At 45.0% G+C, this 20,399-nt stretch overlaps 1 protein-coding gene across 5 annotated transcripts in view; it reads right to left on the bottom strand.

Moving 5' to 3' along the window:
* The window catches only part of KCNH7 (potassium voltage-gated channel subfamily H member 7), a 416,570-nt gene extending 403,589 nt beyond the window's left edge, over positions 1-12,981 (bottom strand). For all 5 annotated transcript variants that reach the window (XM_083153933.1, XM_083153934.1, XM_083153936.1 and 2 more), the window contains exon 1: positions 12,539-12,981. In XM_083153933.1, coding sequence (XP_083010059.1) covers positions 12,539-12,614 — 76 coding nt within the window. In that variant the 5' untranslated portion in view covers positions 12,615-12,981. The remainder of the gene's footprint in view (positions 1-12,538) is intronic.
* Positions 12,982-20,399: the final 7,418 nt, after the last annotated feature.

Raw genomic sequence — 20,399 nt, 5'->3', positions numbered from 1 at the left:
TATGCTAATAATTTAACCCCTATGACCCCAATAAATCAAGTGTATTTAGCACAAAGAAAAAAAAGGATAACTAATGTACTCACAGAATAGATGGCATAAATCATCTTATATCTCCACACAGATATTAAAGGATATGAAAAGTGGAATTCACAGCTAAGTATTTCAATAGTATAACTGTCATTTCTAAATGACCATAGTTGCTAAATGAATGATAATTAAAAATAATATACAAGGGAATATGTTCTACGGCTTCAGTTGCTTAGGGATAATATTAGGTACTCTTTACCTAGCACGGCGCCCGCGATTGGCATCGCGGTCATCGGGGGTAAAAAATCGCGGCCATCGCATGCACTAAAAAAACGGGTGCGACGCGATGCCCGCGATGCCCGCGATTTCCCATAGGGATCAATGTTAAAAGTGTCAATGGACGCGATTTTTGTGTTCAATGCCTCAATGCCCGCGATTTGTCCATAGGAAACAATGTTAAATGGACCACAGAGCCCTAATAGTCCCCCTGAAGTCTGAAATGGCCCCCCAAATTGTTAACGCCACCCCCCCCCGAAGCGTGGCGAGCGCAGCGAGCCCGCGAGGGGCGGCGGTACGCGTCCTCCGAAATTTTCATACCCCCACTATCCACGTCGGCGTGGAGTTGAGAATAGAATAGAGTGGCGAGCGCAGCGGACACCTGTGAAGCCCGCGAAGGGACTCGTTTACCTGTGAAGGTATCCGCGTCCCCTCGTGGGGCTTGCTGCGCTCGCCACGCTTCGGGCTCGGTGGCCCATTTAACATTGTTTCCTATGGAAAAATCGCGGGCATTGAGGCATTGAACACTAAAATCGCGTCCATTGACACTTTTAACATTGTTCCCTATGGGAAATCGCGGGCATCGCGGCCATCGCGTTGCACCCGTTTTTTAGTGCATGCGATGGCCGCGATGCCCGTGATGGGCGCCGTGCTAGGTAAAGAGTACCGAATATTAAATACCCGGGAATCTATACAGTTTATGTTCGTTAGGTCGACACAATGAAGTTCGACATGCATTGGGTCAACTACTGAAGGTCGACATGGTTTAGGTCGACACAGAAAAGGTTGACATAGCTAAGGTCGACATGGTCAATAGGTCGACACATGCATAACGTCGGCAATGGGAAGGTCGACAGTCAAAAGGTCGACATGAGTTTTTCACTTTTTCTTTTAGCCGACATGTGCCGACAGGCAGTATTTTAAGCCCTACCATCCACTAGGACTTTGAGGGAGAGTAGAATAGTGTGCTGAGAGTGACGATGCAACGTGCTGGAAGCATGGTGAGCGGTGCACCAATAGGGTGTCCATGTCGACCATGTCAACATTCTGGACAAAGAAAACCATTTGACTGTTGAGCTTCTCATTTTCGTCCTAATGCTCGTTTCAACCTTTTGACCCTGTCGACCTTAGCCATGACGAGATTTTTCATGTGTCGTCCTACAGATGGAGCAGCTCTCAATGGAGATGCTCCCGGAGATAGAATCGCTAACCACCGATGTACGCCATGCAACAGGAGGGGGCGAGCGCACACAAGACGGCCATCTCCCTGAAGCGGAGACGAGCACGGAATCAGCTCCCTTCCGCAGTGCCAATGGGGACGAGCGAGGACGTGAGACACTCGTGCGTCCATGCCAGATGGAGCTCTTGTCCGCCAGAAAGCGCCAGCTCAGGAGATCTGGCGATTCTAAAGGCTGGCTGGCAGCCGCTCCATCTGCAAGCCCTGTCGACATTTTGTGGTCAACCCAAGGCATGTCGACCTTTATTTGGTCAACCCAATGACCCATACCCATCTATACATAGCTAAATATGATCTACTGAAAACAAATATGGAACATGTGCTGGCCCCGTAGGAGAATGGGCAAGGCTAAGCGATCTGTGTCTGCAGGCGTCAGTGGTATACGGAAGTCCTAAGAGAGAACGTGTGGGTACCACTAGGATCTATTTTACATAAAGCAACTTCTACTGCAGGTTTAATGTTCCTGGAAATGAGCAAGCTGTTACGCAGGGACTGGATGTATTATGTCGGAGCGCTGCAACAGATACATTTTTTTCGACAAATAATCCCTTAAGTATTTATTTAAAATATTTCAAATGATTTTGCTACTGCTCGTTTATTAAGATAAATAGACTGTTACAATACCTTTGGGCATAATAAGCTAATTAGATCATCTGTATGGATTCATTTTACAATCTCAGTCGTGCTAATATGATTTCATGTATTAGTTAAAGTAGTGCATTTAAATATTAGTGAATACAGAATGTGCCAAGTTCTGGTAATGTATCATTTCCAATGTGATAATTACATGTAGATCAGTAGAAAGTATCATGTTCCGAAGGAATCATTTTAACATTCTAACACAATCAGCAGGCAAGTTCTCGCCTCCTCCATATATACAGTATGAACTGACAAGTCACTTTGCCCAGAATCTATGGGTTACTCACAGCAGTAAACTCCTATAGCTTCCTGGTTAGGTGCCCGGTATTTATGGAATACCATACGTGGCAAGCCTCAAACGGTGCATTTGGATTTTTCTTCACAGACTCAGGAGCTATGTTCAGTGCCCTGTCTGGACTCCATGAAGGTTACTCGAATCACTGGACCCAAACATTGGTACACTTGGGCCTTCACTACAACAATCCAGATAACCTGCTTTGATTCATCAACCCACAAATAACATCTCTTGGGGTTCATAAGGATGGAACAGGATTTAATAGCAACTGTAGAGGACATAGGTGCCGATTTATGTTTTTGTTTGTCGGTGCACAAGCCTGTTTAAAGGAGGTATGGCCTTTTGGAAAAAGGGTGTGTCCTTTGGGTAGGGGGTGTGGCCATGCAATTGAGTTTACATCTGCTCAGGGTCGGATTAGCCCACAAGGGGTACAGGAGAATGTACAGTATAGATGTAATCCTGGGGAACATTCTATAAAATGTGTTTTCAAAACATAACTGGAAACCCCCACACCTGCATATGTTTTGGTGAAACGACGCTGTGTTTTGGTAGCCGCCTTCATATCAATGAGAGGCTCTCACTCTCTGGCAGAAAGTCACCGGACCCACCCAGGCACTGCGCTGCTCCTTCTGCAATGGCCGCCTACTATCCCCTAGTACTCTGCTGGTGGGTGGAGTTACTCTAAAGGACACTGCTGGTTTAGCAGTGTTGTTTGAATTAACTCCACCCACCAAGTGGAGTATTATGGGTGGGAGGGACAAATCAAGGGACCCCTAGCCGCTGGCTTCTGGCAGCTCAAAGTCAGACTCAGCAGCACAGGCAGATGGCAAGGAAAATGTGGGCGGCAGATGAGCTCCAGCCATGGTTGCTCATAATTTTCCATGCGTGCTTGGGCCTGGGTTCACCCACGGAATCGGTGCCTATGGCAGAGGACCCTGTCTGCACTGGGATGGCTTATGTGCCATGTGAGGATTGTTCCCATAACAGCAGACTCATTGTAGAAGTGAGAAAGCACTCAATAATGTTGTCAGGGCCAAACATAAGAGCACAGAGGCTTCTTGGATTATCGTTGTCAGCACCTTTTTGTGTGTGGCACAGTGTGCCTTCACGCTGCCCCCCACCGCGCTGATATGCCGCTGAGAACTTTCGGTGTATGCCATCATGTGTAATGGGCATTATGATGTGTGGTATAATGTGCAAGAGGCACTACAGTGTGTGCTATAATGTGTAATTATCGTTACGACAGAATATGTAATGGGCATAGCAGAGTATGACCATGTTTAATGAGCGTAATCCTAGTGCCGTGTGCAACTTTTTATATACCATATATACTCGAGTATAAGCCTACTTTTTCAGAACATTTTTTATGCTGAAAAAGCCCCCCTCGACTTATACTCGAGTGAGGGTCCCACTTGAGTCAATACGTTTTCCCAGTTTTTTTGTTGTAAAATTGGGTGCCTCGGCTTATATTCGGGTCGACTTATACTCGAGTATATACGGTATATATTTTTTTTCTAATATAAAATGTTTTTTCTTTGTGGACACTACAAGTGTGTGGGAAGTCAGAGCCGGTTTTCTTCCCTTTCTAATGACATGATACTTTCAGATCCCTGTACACGAGCGTTTACTATCTGTGTGCTGCAGGGAAACCATTTGATGAGCAGGCTGCTGCACATTCAAGAAGAACTCCCAATTTACTTTTATCAATCTGTATATTTCCGAACTCAAGCCACAGCATTCACGCTTCCATCATTTTCTGTCCTTAGCAAAAGTGTAATCCTTTCCTTCATTACACATTTCTACATTATTCAGTTTAATGTAGGGTTTTTGCACTGGTATTGATATATTTCCTCTTAAGGTCCATACACACTGGGCGATTATGACCGCTGTCCAGAGGCGTAGCGAGGGCGATGCCGGCGGAGCACACGCTCCGGGCGCAGGAAGATAGCATGACGCCGGAGCTGTGCCTGTGCCGGCACCGCCAGCTCGCCCGCCCGCTACCTGCCAGCCCCCCTGTCAGTGTGTGTGCCCATGTGCGCACCGCCCGCCCGCTCGCGGCTCCTCCACTGTGTCCAGGAGAGAGACGCGCTGTGCTGCTATGCAATATTCATATCTCCCGCTGGCTGGACCACTAGCCAATGGGCGCTTGCGGTCCAGCAGCCAATCAACTGGTGGCTGCTGGACTGCGAGCGCCTATTGGCTAGTGGTCCAGCAGGAGATATGAATATTGCATAGCAGCACAGCGCGTCTCTCTCCCGGACACAGCGGGGGAGCCGTGAGCGGGCGGGCAGTGCGCACATGAACACACACTGACAGGGGGAGAGGTCGGTGTACAGCTGCATCGGCTGTCAGTGTGTCAGCACAGGGGGAGGGAGGGAGGGGGGGGTGCGTAACCATTGTGTACTCCCACCCTCCTGCAGCCAGCCACCCACCTGCAGCCACCCACCCACCCTCCTGCAGCCACCCTCCTGCAGCCAGGCACCCACCCTCCTGCAGCCACCCTCCTGCAGCCAGGCACCCACCCTCCTGCAGCCACCAACCCACCCTTCTGCAGCCACCCTCCTGCAGCCACCCACCCACCCTCCTGCAGTCACCCTCCCACCCTCCTGCAGACACCCACCCACCCTACTGCAGCTACCCACCCACCCTACTGCAGCCACCCTCCCACCCTACTGCACCCACCCTGCTGCACACTACTGCAATCCACCCTGCTGCACCCTCCCTCCCTGCTGCACACTACTGCTCCCACCCTCCCTCCCTGCTGCACACTACTGCTCCCACCCTCCTTCCCTGCTGCACACTACTGCTCCCACCCTCCCTCCCTGCTGCACACTACTGCTCTCTCCCTGCTACACACTACTGGTGCATTGAATTGAAAATAGCGTCGGGGAGCCAGGAGTGGGCCACTGCACAGTTCTGTTCCCCTTGGCAACGAGCAAATTCAGTCCCCCTTGGCATCGAGCATGAAGCCCCTTGGCATCGAGCATGAAGCCCCTGGCATTGAGCATGTAGGTAAGTGGCACTTATGTGTCAAATGTGTATGGTGTGTTATATAGTATGTCATGGGCAATGCGGTGTGTTATATAGTATGTCATGGGCATTGCGGAGTGTTAAATAGTATGTCATGGGCATTGCGGTGTGTTATATAGTATGTCATGGGTATTGCAGAGTATTATATAGTATGTCATGGGCATTGCGATGTGTTATATAGTATGTCATGGGCATTGCGGAGTGTTATATAGTATGTTATGGGCATTACGGTGTGTTATATAGTATGTCATGGGCATTGCGGAGTGTTATATAGTATGTCATGGGCATTACGGTGTGTTATATAGTATGTCATGGGCATTACGGTGTGTTATATAGTATGTAATGGGCATTACAGTGTGTTATATAGTATGTTATGGGGATTACGGTGTTATATAGTATGTCATGGGCATTGCGGTGTGTTATATAGTATGTAATGGACATCATGTGTGGGCTTATGTGTTATTGGAATTACAAAGTTCACTAAAATGTGCAATGGGCATTACAGTGTGTGGTATAATGTTGGTCTGTGCCCACTTTTCACTGCGCAGGAGCCTCACCTACTACAAATTGAGGGGGGAGGGAGGGCGTGAAACATGCCCTTGCTCCGGGCGCCGTGGCACCTAGCTACACCACTGCCGCTGTCATCGCTGGGGGAAAGCCGCTCAGTGCTTATACATTGATCGGCTTTCCCCCTGCCCGGCGCCGACAGCGGGGGGAGGATGGCTTTGCATAGCACAGCCACTCATCTGCGGGTATTACCAGCAGATGAACGGCTTTCCCGGCGATGATGTGGGAGCGCGCAGCAGCAGCAGCACAGCAGCAGCACTCACCGCTCATCACCGGGGCATACACACTGGGTAGCTTTGACCTGAAAGCCACTCAAATCTGCTGTTTTGAGCAACTTTCACCTCAGTCACCATTGTATATCGGCCTCTACATTCAATACCATTAGGTTGTGGTGAAGGTACTTATTCATTTTTTATCTGGTACTTTTACTTTTCTTAATTTAGCAACTGAAGACTTGTGTAGGTGTTTCCTGGCATCCGTATATTATATACAGTAGTATAGCCTCCCATCCCAATGTGGCCAACATTTCTATATTTACATCTGTGGCATGATGATTGGATTAGAGAGGGCAGCACCTAGGTGCATACAGGCTAGTGGCTACTCTAGCAAGAAAGAATAGGTAACATGTAGTTAATGCCACTATCATGCTGGCAATGTATACACATGTACTGCATCTGGTACATCTGCAGCAAGCAGTTCTCAGCTTTGCACCTTATGTAGGTAAGTAAGGATTGTTTTAGCTGTACATGACTTGGGGACCAAACTGAAAACATCAAGGTGTCAATGTTTCTATTGCCCTCCCTTACAAAACCACTGCAGCCGGTGATGCTGTTGATGATAACGAAGTCGCTGGTGACGGTGAGGAACATATGGCATTAGCAGTTTTAGTACACTGCAGAATCACCAAGTGTGCAGTGAAAGGCATATATTTACTCTGTGCATTCTCCTATGACCATATCTACCTGAGAACAAACAGATTTAGGTGTCAGTAACAACACTTCATATAAAGAAGATGCAGCTTTACAGTATTTAAAAATAATATTAATAACATTGTAACTTTTACGTTCTTATCACTTGGTAGTACATTTTCATCCTCACATGACCACCTTGGAGGACAGATTATTGGCCTGATTCAGAGCTGGACAAGCATGTTAACTCCCCTGGTTACATGCTTGTTGCCAGGGGGGTTAAATCCCAGGGAATAACATGCTAGTGGACATGGGGCATTGCCCAGGGGGTTAAATGCTCGTTGTCAGGGGGGATTTAGATGCTTGGTGCCCAGAGGTAGCCTGGGCAACTGCCCAACTGTATTGGCAGGAGCTGCCTGGGGACCGCCCATCGGGACACGCAGCTCTCGGCTGCCGCTTACACACACTGACATGAGCCACAAAATCAGCCCCTGCTTAGCCGCCAGCCCACTCATCCCTGTAATCGATTGCTGTGCGGCTGGCACTTAATCCTTAATCCTTCGGGGGCCATATGTAAAAATTTCTCTCACAAATTGTCCTGCTGCAGCCGTCCCACGCTCCAGCGCCTGCCACTGAATAGGACTGACAGTCTCTGTCTGCTGTTGATGAAGAGGAATCTTGTAAGAACTACCGACCTCTTGCGAGAATTCCCCTGTACTTGACTCCCGGCAAAGCCGCCGGGCTTGTGGGTGGGCCACTCAGACCGGCTACAGGGGCCGCATACGGCCCCCAGGCCTGAGGTTCCCCACCCCTGCTATAGGGGCTCCTTATTTAAGACTGTAGTCATGTGACGCTTCTTAATCCTTGCTGATTGGCTACTTCACATTGCATGCACTATGAGTAGATGGATTTTGCCGTAATCTACGAAAAACATGGGGGTAGCCAGATCTTGGAATCGTGAATTTTAAAACAATTTCAGAATATACCCATCTTTACTTTCCTATAATGCGGCAATATATAAATATCAGTGTTGAAATGAACATGTCAGGCAACTGTGCAGGTCTGTGCTTAATAGCCCTAATGTAGCCCTAAAAAAGGACACTGTGTTCATCTACTGCCAGATCGTGTAGGGCACAATGACCTAAGGAATGTGCGACTAGAGAGATGCCTCAAACGGCTATCAGCTAGAGCTAAGTGACAGGAGAGGTGTAAATTTAAGGGAGATAATGAAATGTCCAGCGTGGCAAATGCTTATGAGTGACTGGGAAATTGGATTAGGAAGTAGCGATAACCTACTGTATACCAGAACATTATTTCATCCATTAATCTGTAAGTGTGGGAAAACTAAGTAGAATTACTTATTAGCTGTGTGGGTTTTTGACCGTATTATAGAATAAGAGTAGTAAATGTACTAAAGTTTTGCTTTAGAACATTGCTGGATATTTCCTAGTACTCTGGAAAGTCTGTCGCTGAATCTGGGTCTGCAAACAATCTGCAATCTTTCAGTTAAAAGGCTGTAACTGACAGAATGTACAGCGTCATGCTGTTATCATGTGTTACCAGAGCTGTGTTATCACAGTAGGCTTTACGTGTGAGTGCTCTTCTCATTTCTCATTCACATTTATACATTGATTTGTTTTTTTTGTTGTAGTTTTTTTTTAACTTCCTCCAGATAATAAATAAAGAAGACTTTGCCCAGCGTGTACGGACAGCAATGATGGGGAAAATCGCTGGGCTGGAAATCCCTCGGTACATACACATTGAGCGATTTTCGCCCTTCTAAGCGATTCTAAAGAAGCTGTCCACTCCAGTGTCCACTCGACTTTGACCGGCTGACTTTGTCCGGCGCATCAATGGTCACCGGTCATCGCTGGCCCGTACACGCTGGGCGGCTTTTGAACTGAAAGCAGCTTAAACAACAAAACTGAGCTGCTTTCATCTCAAAATCACCCCGTAGGTATGGACCTTTACCATCCACCATAGAATAATACTGTCCATCTGGACTACGGCAGCTCCAAAGATCGGAGTAGTTTAATACTAGCTATGACATGCTGGGACTTTTAGTTACACATTAGCTGGAGATCTGAAGTTTCCAACTTCTGAGTAAAATGCACCAAACATGACAAAACATACCAAAAGGCAGATGCTTCTTAGGTTACATACTATGAAACCATGTTTGCTGTCTACATAAAATTTTTATATATATTGTAAAGGGGGATACACACGGTTCACATTTAGCCTATTTTCTAAGCGATCTGTATAGATCGGCTAGAAATTAATCACAAATTGTTCCATGTGTACAACCAGGGCTTCCTCTAGGAATTTTGGGGCCCAGGACTGATTTCCAGTCCGGGCCCCTACAGGGCTCCCCCGATCCTCCACCCTCTCATCTCCCCCACCCTCCCTTCACTTAGCGCCCGACTCCTGCTGCAGGTCCCGAAGCACAGGCTTCGTCAATGCAGGGCGGCGGCCAATTAAAATGCAGAACAGGCTGGTGAGCCAATCAGAGCTTGTGTACCAGCAGCCATTCTGATTGGCTAATTTTATACAAGCTCTGATTGGCTCAAACGCCAGTGCAGCATTTTAATTGGCCACTGGCGTCCTACATTGAAGAAGCAAGCAGCACAGCGGGAGGCAGTCAGGGGGGGGGGGGGTTGAGGTGGGCAAAATAAGCTGCCCGGGCCCTTCCAGAGTCCGCGGCCTGGGATAGCTGTACCCACAGAACCCCACTGTCGGCGGCCCTGTGTACAACCCCCGGCGATAGTGATGCATAGTCCTATTGCCAGCTCAGATCATGTGTGCATGCAGCCAAAGTCTAGTTAGATCGCTTAGTAAGAGAGTACAAATCACTATGTGTGTATAGAAACAGCAATAGCGACCTATTTGCAATAACCTTTTTCACACATCGCTACGTGTGTATGGGTTCAAAGTAAATCACCTACCCTAAATCGCTTAGCACAAGAGGCTAGCACAAATGTGAGTTGCCAAATCATCCCTTTAAAAAGCAACACATATGAATTTCACAGGTTCTTGACTGCCCATCTAGAGTAATGACAGTTGGTATGAACTCTGACACCTTCCAACCATACCAACTGTCATTACATCTGATGAGCAGTGAAGAACCTGCGTACTACATGTGTTGCTTATTAAAGGGATGCCCCGTCAGTGCTTACGATTAATACTATATATGTGAATCATGAAAAGGATACTGGACATAAAGGATGCAGAGTATTAGTGCCTTTGGTACTTATATGTTAGTTGGGCGCCCACTATATTTAGTGCGCTCATACCCCCACTATCCATGTCGGCACGGAGTTGATTTTATATAGTGTGGCGAGGGCAGCAAGCCACCGATCCCGAAGCGTGGCGAGCTTAGCGAGCCCCACGCGGGGACGCGGACATCTAAGGAAATACCTTAGTAACATATACGTACCGTGCCTTTAGATTTTAGTTTTGTTATGGGGATTTGAAAGTTTGTTGATATTAGCTTCCAACAATCTATTTCTCTATCCATAATATGGTATACAATGCTTATTCTCTTGCCAAAAGTAGAATATTATTTAGAGCAGAGCACATGTGAATTCAGTCGTAGACACCAACTTTTCTTGTGATGATTGGCGATGCTCAGTTTATCGCCCCCCCCCCCCCCCCCACACACACACACACACATGCTCTCTCGACACCCCTTCATATGGATGAAAAACTGTCATTCCTAGACATGGTTAGTGGCTAACTCAGCACAATTATTGGGGGGTGGCGCACCCACAGAGCGGACTCCTACAACATTGGCTACTCTTATATCGTTATATGAAATAATAATCATTAGCTGATATATAGCTAAAGCAGATTCATCCATAAACGCTTCATTCGAAGTGATATTACATTTAATACGACTCCAAATATAATTTCGATAAAAGTTAATCAGCAATTTGCTGAGTACAGTAGACATAACAGCAAGTCACTAATGTTATCAGTTAGCAGAATGACGCTTATATGTTATTTAAATGTGATCAGTATACTTCATGTAAAGTTGATGTACAGCAAGGCGTGGAACCTTTTTTTTAACATGTACCCCAACATGATTTGAAATGTTTACCAAGTACCCATCAAAATATGATCTATTATACTATATTCTGTCCACATTTTAAAGTATCCCCTAATCTGTGTTCATACACAGTATACTCCTGTGTTTCTGTTATGTAAAAACGCCCCTTTTCCTTCTGATTACTTTTATTCTTTACTAATTTAATTGCTATTATTTGGTGTCGGAGATGAGGGTGACTTCAGTCTGTAAAACATATCCTTACCCTTAGGGTACACAGATCACATTTAGAGATCCTCAGACTTACAGTATCAGTTATGACCTATATCAATTTTTAATCACTACACATGAACATAAATCTAATTTGCGTTACCGTATATGTGTTTATTTTAACGAGAGTCTGAAACTGAATAATGTTGAACCCTGTCCTTGAAGGCATCCAATTAGTCTGTGACTGTTTAGCATCCAATCATTTTGTAAAAGGTCACCAGTGCTTATATGTCTGTGTTCTGGAGAAGGAAGAGGAGCTGGTAATGGGCTGGCTTACCTGTAAGGTAATGCACTGAAACATTACCGAAACCACTAATAAAAATGAACTAACATGTTTTCCTTTAAGGCGTCTGTTTCTATTCTTAGTTTCCTTATGTGTTTGCTGTCCATATATGTAATGCAATTGCCTTCAGGTAGATACCTGAGCGGGTGTTCCAGTGTTCCTGGAAAACGATTCTACCGAAGTATGAAATAACCATATTATACTAAATAAAATATAAATACATCTAGGTACTGGAAACCGTTACAATCTCCTAGCTCTCAATCATTACGTAACCTATCTCCAAAATGCAGCAGACAAGGCATATTCCACACTACTCCTGCTGAACACACCTTGCTGCTGGACTATTTACAGCACAGTGCCATCCATTCATGAACCCGCTGTGTAACAGCCTTCCACATATGGACAAGCTGCAAGGCAAACTTACTGTAAGTCCCCTAATGTACAATAGGAAAGAAGTGATCTCCTTCCTCAGGACTGGCTTGTGCCTATTGTACAGCCCCAATGCTGCCTGTGCACAGCTTGATCTATTAGCAAAAGTGTCATTATAAAGTTGTCTCTGGTCAAAGCATCACCCATGGGTGCCTCGTACCACAGTATATGTATATGTATTCTATCCATTCATCTGAACATTATCTATCTATATAGAGATAGATAGATAGATAGATAGATGATGATAGATAGATAGATAGATAGATAGATAGATAGATAGATAGATAGATAGAATATATACACACATATATTTATACATAACAGTATATATACATATTATGTATATAGATAGATAGATAGATAGATAGATAGATAGATAGATAGAATTCTTTGTGGGGTATATATAATCATTGCACAAGCAATACCACAACATACAGCTGCATATACATAAATACCTGGAACATTACCTAGTACATTGGCAGGAAGAACAGTACCTGTGACCACAGAGCCAGCATATACAGTACAGAACACTTACTTTGTCCTTCGAACTTCCTTATTATGGTCCCAAGAAATGTATTCTGTGGGGCCACATGTCCCCTCCTTACAGGCATTTTGGAAGTGAGTGTCTTCAGTTCCCCAAGTGTGCACAATGCTAGTTGGCAGCAGGGGCTCCTGCGCTGCTGCTGCTACAGGATATGGACGATGTCTTCTCCTTCACAAACCATTCTCCAGCTAACAATGGAGGCCAGGGGATAGAAGGGGTCCTACAACCTCATACGCTGCATACCAGGTGCTGCCCCCCACCCCAATGCTGAGTCCTTCCCCTCCTCACCTCCGGAGCCCAGGCAGGCACAGCTAGTGATGCTATGGGAGGAGGGGAGGGAGGAAGGGAGGGAGAGGCAGGCACAGCGCAGCCTCTATAGGAGGCTTCATGGAAGAGGGAAGAGCATGTCTCCCGTATTGCACTTCCAGAGCCCGTGTCATCAGCAGCAGCTCCCAGGACTGGCCCCCTCCTCCCGGTCCCTGGGTGTGCAGCTGGCTGGCACTGCTCATTCCTAGCATAGGGAGCTGTCAGCAATCACAGGGCAGGTTGTGCAGGAAGCATGTGGCAGCTGCTTAGCTATGTGTGCTTATAATGTACCACAATAATGTACTACATAGTGTTACCTTATTGTCTGAGGGCTGCTGCCTCCTATTGTGAAAACCTAAAGGGGCCAACAGCCTAAATTCTTCACTATAGTAACCTTTTGTTTGCAAAGGCATTTTATTATCTTTATCATCCAGCTTGTGGGCGATCCACTATAGTCATAATATGATTATACACCCATGATGACACTAAGGGGTACATTTACTAAGATGGGATGTTGCCTATAGCAACCAATCAGATTCTTTTTCAGTATTTGTGGTCTTGACTGCTCCCATTTACGATTTCAGAATTTCTTTTAGTCTGCTGCACCTGCTGAAACTTTGGGGAAATTTACCAAGATGGGAGTTCTATTTTACAGGGGTTGTTGCTATGGGCAACCAATCAGAATCTACTTATTTTTTATTTAGCACCTTCTTGGAGATAATAGAAAGTATCTGATTGGTTAGTAACATCCCATGTGAAATGTACTGTGAGACTGCACTGGCTTCACTGTGGCTGGCAGTGACAGAGATTTGTACTCCGCATGCGCCGGTCCCGGCGCCTGTTATCAGAGCACAGGTGCCGGGAACTCTGTCTGCAAGGAACAGCGGCGGTGACAGGGAGGGGAGCCTGCCTGCATCGCGGACAGAGGCAGACCCCCTCCCCAGAAAAGGTACGGGCTGCCACTGGGTTCAACTACAATTATATTTATTTTATGCATGGTAAACTTTGGCATTAAGAATGCAAATTCTGGACAGCTTTATTTATACACTGCAATGTAGGTTTGTGTTTGGACTTACTCTCAAACTAAGGGGGTTATTCAGAGTTGATCCCCGATGTGCGAATTCTTAATCCATTTGATTAGGAAATGACTGTGCAAGCATACAGATTGTAGCGTGCATACATGAAACAAAATAGCGACAAAAATACCAAATGGATCTAATTGCAATTTGATTGACAGGAAGTCGGCGTTTGGGGGGTGGTAACGGGACATGTCTGGAAAAACACAGGTGTTTCCAGGAGTGTTAAGGGTTGGTGTGCAAGTGCTGGGCTGGGTCAGGTTTACTCACATTTGCACAGACTTGGAAAAGCATTTGATGTTCGGGAATTACTTATGGATGTGTGACTAGATAGTGAATAGCAACATTTTCTAAATTCAATGGCAAATTTATACAGGGCGGCATGTCACTCTGTCAGGATGGCAACTAACTAATTGCAGTCATTTGCAAGATGAGTGATCAAGTCTGAATCAGGCACTTAGGGGGTTATTCTGGTTTTTCTACTGGCAAATTCCATCTTAGATGGACAAAACCATGTGCACTGCAGGTGGGGCAGATGTTACTTGTGCAGAGAGAATTAGATTTGGGTGGGGTTTTACTTCAAAGTGAGATCTATATTGCAGTGTAAAAATAAAGCAGCCAGTATTTTCCCTGCACAGAAACAAAATAACTCACCTAAATCTAATTCTCTCTGCACATTTTACATCTGCCTCCCTGCAGTGAACATGGTTTTGTCCATCTAAGAAGGAATTTGCCAGAAGGAGTAAACCAGAATAACCCCCTTAATTTTTCTGCACATTAAAAATTTGCCCGAACTTCAGTGCAATATGGTTTTATCATTGTGCTAAGTTAATTGCTTATTTTTGCTTCATGTAATTTCCAGTAGCAATGGGCATGTAACGTCCTCCCTGGCAATGAGAATGTAAATCCCCCTCTGGCAATTAAACCACTGGCAAGAAGCATGTATTCCCTGGCATTGAGCAAAATGCCTCAGACAACGAGCATGTACAGTAGGTAAGCGGCATTTGTGAGGCATAATACAGTATGTACAGTAATAGGCATTACGGTGTGTGGCATTATGTGTAATGGCCACTAAGGTGTGCAACAATATGTGTAATGGCCATTACTGTTTGCGGCATTATGTGTAATGGGTATTACGATGTGTGGCATTTTGTGTAATAGGAATTACGACTTGTGGCATTATGTTTAAAGGGTATTTTGGTGTGTGGCATTATGTTTGAAGGGCATTATGGTGTGTGGCATTATATGTAATGGGCATTATGGTGTGTGGCATTATGTTTAAAGGGCACTACGCTGTGTATCATCATGTTTACAGGGCATTACGGTGTGTGGCATTATGTGTAATGGGCATTATAGTGTACAATTTTGTAGTGTGCCGGGTTCGCTAATACTCGCTATATTTTATATTTCTCCGGTCAGGAAATATTGGCACAGATTGAATACACCCCTATATGAGATGCCTATGGAGAGGACAGTAAGGGAGATATGTGGGATGGGCTGGTAGAAAAGCCATGGGCCACTTTGTACCATTTGCCCCAGACTGAAAGTTGTCAGCCAGCCCCTGGCCCTGCCCATACCAATTCACCTAATAGGTGTCATTGCTGGCACTGGGGAGATGATGATAGTATATAAGATGGGAAGGGAAAGCACATTAGGGAACATGGCCCTGCTCATTAGTGCATACAGTCAAAAGGTAGACTGGTTAATATACATAAGGTAAAGACAGTGAGCAAGGGGCATGAAGTAGTAAATTAGGATGAGAGTGGATTCAGTTTTGTAAGCAAGTTTGAGGAGTTTGGATTGGATTCTGAAGGGGAACCATTGTAAGATTTGTTGGATAGGGGACACAGTAGTCCCCTCTCCAGTGTACTACTCTTTGAGACAGGCAGCAGCACTGAGAACAGATTGGAGTAGAGAGAGGTAGGCGATAAAGAGACTAGATAAGTGGAGGTTACAGAATTATATTGGAGACTAAAATAGCTGATAAGCTTACCTAAAGAGGATGTATAAAGGGAGAATAGGAGAAGTCCAATAACTGAAGCTTGGGGACTGCTGGTAGAGGAAGTGAGGGAGAAGTCATGAGAGGAGATGGAGAAAGAACCACCAGAGAGGTAGGAGGATAGCCAGGAGAAGGCAAATACACGATGCTTACAGGAGTGAATGATTTACAGGAGGAGAAAGTGGGCCAAAGAGTCAATAGCAACAGTGAGGTAAATAAGACCGAGCAGAGAGTCGTGGCCAAGGGATATGGCATTAAAGACCCTCAAAGAGGCCCTGGCCAGGGTAAACAGTACCCACTCCCTTCCCCCTAAGCACTGGGTATGAGTTGGTACAAGCAGCCAGGACATAGAGGGAACCCTATACAACCATGGCAGCCCCCAAGGTGGGGGTGGGAGAGGGGGTAATTTAAGGCCCCCAGATAAGAGTGTTATGGGAGTGGTGAAAGGAAAATTCAGGACTCATGGGATAGGAGAATCAGAAGGATGATTCAGGGGTCAAAGTTGGAGATCAGTTAATTACAGATGGTTGTGGTATTCCAGGGGGCACAGGAGAGACAGACTTAATGGGAGAGATGTGAATGAGATTATCAGGGGAGATTGATATGGGACACAGAGAGGAAGATGGCGTAGGGGTGGCACAGGCTCTTGAACGAGAAAGGGAAACTGCAGGTGATGGCCAAGAAGGGCGTTTAGTGTGAGGAGAATTGAGGTGAAGGGAGGTAATAGGGATAAAAGGGAACAGTTTGTAGACCATTGTGGGAGAGAGGTGATTGAAAGTGACATGTGTCTTAGCAGTAATGCTAAGCAGAAGTATTGCTTAAATCAATAGTGCATAAAAAAGGACATACAAGAAAAGATGGGGATTCTCAAAAGATAATACATTGAAAGATCATTGGTCAAACAGATGACTAGTTGGCTGGTTGAAACAATAATTTGTTGGTGTGTGCGTGAGAAAAAGATAATTGGCTCTTTGCAGGAGAACTCAAAGATGTTTGGCAATACTTTTATTGTAGGGGGAAATACAGACACTTTCCTCAAACTCAAATGATTTTAACATAAGTAGGCAGGCACTCTGTCCGACTACACGTGGGACCAGCGCTGCTCCCCCCCCCCCACACTCCATGTTCTACAATGAGATCCAAGATTGCAAGAGTAGTTTGACATCGGCCATCCCAGATTCAAAACAAGGCTGTCTCTGTCCTGGTGCTGGCGAAGATGTAAGGAGGAGCCGCAGCCGTGAACAGAACAGCAGTAGCAGCAGGTACTGTAAGTGGCCTTCTTCAGGGCGGCAACAAGATAAGCTAAGTACAAAATACACGTGACTGAAAGTAAACCTTGCATCTGTGTGTTTATTAATAAAAAAAATACACTAATTAATTATTGAGGACACTAAACACAATTAGACAACAGAAGCATTTTTTTTTAATTTATAGTTTCTAGCATATAGAAATACTCTCTATAAAGAATACAGGTATACACCATAACATTATATGTATACTGTATGTACTGTACACTGAAAGTGTTTGAAATATGAATACTCTATACAGTATGTATACCAATAACTGGGGCTACTGTATATCATATAATGTGGAAAAAACTCATAACATTCTACTTACAGTAAAGTATTTGATATTTCAGTGAGTAGCATACTGTATTGGAGTTCATGCTATTACCTTTAAGGTTTGTATTGAAAGAAAGAAAGAAAGAAAGAAAGAAAGAAAGAAAGAAAGAAATGAAATCTGGTTTATTGATTCTAAATAATCAACCCAACCCTGTAACTGCAGAGTATTGGAACATTACACATGACCCTGTATAAACTCTACAATGCCCACTCCACAGAGAATACTAGCAGCTGTGCTTTAACAGAAAGACATTCACCAATATTACCGACAGAAGACGTAGGTATATGCTTACAGTATAACTGAAATATGTTTCTTATATCATTTAGCATATTAGCTGGCAGTTATTCAAACATAATCATAGAACATAGTCATTGAAAAATATGATGGTTAATTAGTTCAAGGTAAGGTAAGAACTACAAATGGAGCAGCTCACATTGGAGCTGATCCTGGCGATTCTATCGCCATTCGCCAACTGCCGCTACCAGACGCTGGCAGCTAACAGAAGATGTTGCGCTTGCACAAGATGCTTGCGCGCCCTGTTCCGCCCCCCCGCCGGTCTCAGCAGCTCCTCCAATCCCCTGCCCATCTCCCTGAAGCGGAGACGGGCAGGGAAGCCTCTCCCTGCTGCCGTGCCTGCAACTTGTGCAGACAGGCGGTATATCATAACCTGGCATCCACTACAGCATGGAGGGAGAATATAATTGTGTGCCCGAAGCATGGCGAGTGCAGCAGGCCATGCAAGGGGACGTGGTACACTTAGATGGTGTCCATGTCGACTATGTCAACATTCGGGACAAAAGAACGTGAAAAACTCATAGCAACCTTTGGACTTTCGACCTTCTCATTGTCATTGCTTGTGTTGACCTTCCGATTCTGTCAACCGTAGCCATGTCAACCTATTTCTGGTTTCAACCTAAGCCCTGTCGACTTTCAGTGGTCAACCTAATGTATGTTGACCTTCATTGAATAGAACCTAGGACCCATACTCGTATAGAATTACAACAGTATATGGTAGATACAGCCTATATATAGAAGCAGTGTAACATACATTACATTTACTTGTGTAAGTCTGACTACAAATTAAAGTATTTAAATAATTGATGAGATTGGAGATTGCGTTACCTTCTGCTGTAAATTGTTTTACCTATTGGCCCTTATTCAGGTTGATTCATTCGGATGCGACTTCGCAGCCTTGCGAGTCCACCAAACCCTGCCTTGCGAATGGGTGGCTGCCACGACCCATTCACAAGCGTGACTGGCTAGCAGGCATGTAAATGGATGTAACACAGTAACATCCATTCGCAGGCCAGGGGGGGAACGCCAACATCTTGCGATGGTTGCCGACCATAAAAAGATGTGGTGCGTGCTCTGGTGATGTCAGCTGCCCGCCCCCCGCCTGTCCATCATGCCGCATTAGCATGAGAATGACCAGCGTTCTCATGGGAACGCCCAAGAAAGGCTGGGCGTTCCTATATGCTAATGAGGCTGCCCAGCGCACAGCGCAATCATCGGTCCCTGTGCGAATGCAGGGAGGCAGTGAACGGACTTGAATAAGGTCCATAGTATAGTATACTGTATGTATAATTTAGGATGAAATTGCTTTTATAGAAAGTAATATAAACATTCATTAATAAGCCAACACAATATAGAAATAAAACATTTGGATGTTAAAAATGAACAATAATTGTTTAGGTTTCCTCAGTTGTTTATTAAGATGAACAGACTGTCTGTCTCTAACAAAATAACAACAAGGATCACTTACACAATAGTGGACATTGACAGCAAATGTCTTGCGTACATAATGGGGGCAGATCACTGCCCTCTAAGTGTCAGGATATGACTTGCAAAATTCTCAGCTAGAACCAGCAATGCTAACAGCATTTCCTAGGCTAGATCTATCAATGTATTTAACAATCGTGTAGGTTGGCACCAGCTATATAACTAGCTATTCATAGGCTGTAATTGCACTGATTCTTGCTCAGCACCATGGACAGCTCCCTATTAGGTGTTTGTATTGCAGGACCAGGCAGTATGCAGCGCTGATGCTAATCATTTATATAAATGTCTAGTGCCTGTGTGTCACCGAAACACTGCCATCTGATGGCAGCCAGTGAAACTACAGCTCTTTCTCTCTATCACATTAGCTCCCTTACTATCTTTCGAAGCATTCGCTTTGAGCAGGCTTACTAGTACAATATATCCGAGAACTGCTGTTTGGACTCAGTTCAGTTAAGAGTGAGTTGGGTCTTGAATGCCCATTTCACTGAATTTGAAAATAAAATTTTATTTGTAGTTGAATTGAATTTTCCCAACAAATTCACATTTCTTTGTGTGCAGCCCCCAGAGCAGGTAAACAAAGATAGGGGAAATATTTATTCTAAGAAGAAAATGTTAGTACATAGGGCCAGATTTCGCAAATCAAAAAAGCAAGTGAGGGGGTGCTATCCTAAACATTCTAGACAAGAAAAAACAAGAGAAAAGAGTTTGTAGTGGATGCCCTCCTTATAGATATTGAGGATTTTTTGTGTGGGTTGTATTCCTTTTATTGATTTTTTACTTATTCTGGTGCAGTGCCTGTGCTAGGGGTACTTGGTGCCTATCTCAAAGCTATAAACCCATCCTCCCATAGGGACAGTGCGTGTCAGAAAAATGGGTGAGATCTCACAAGGAAGGTTGTGGCCACACAATAGTACCCCATTACAAGTTACGCCACGCAGCACAATCTTATTCACATTACACATCAGGTAGTAGTGCACACACATAAGGCCCCCAGTCATAGCGCTGTTTATGCATAATGCGTATAATAGTAGTACACCTTAGCCATAATGGCCCGGGTAGTAACACCGCT

The sequence above is a fragment of the Crinia signifera genome, chromosome 7, assembly GCF_055691185.1.
Source record: "Crinia signifera chromosome 7, ASM5569118v1, whole genome shotgun sequence".
NCBI lineage: Eukaryota > Metazoa > Chordata > Amphibia > Anura > Myobatrachidae > Crinia > Crinia signifera.
Note: the sequence above shows the minus strand (reverse complement) of the source record. Positions and strands in the feature narration are given on the sequence as shown.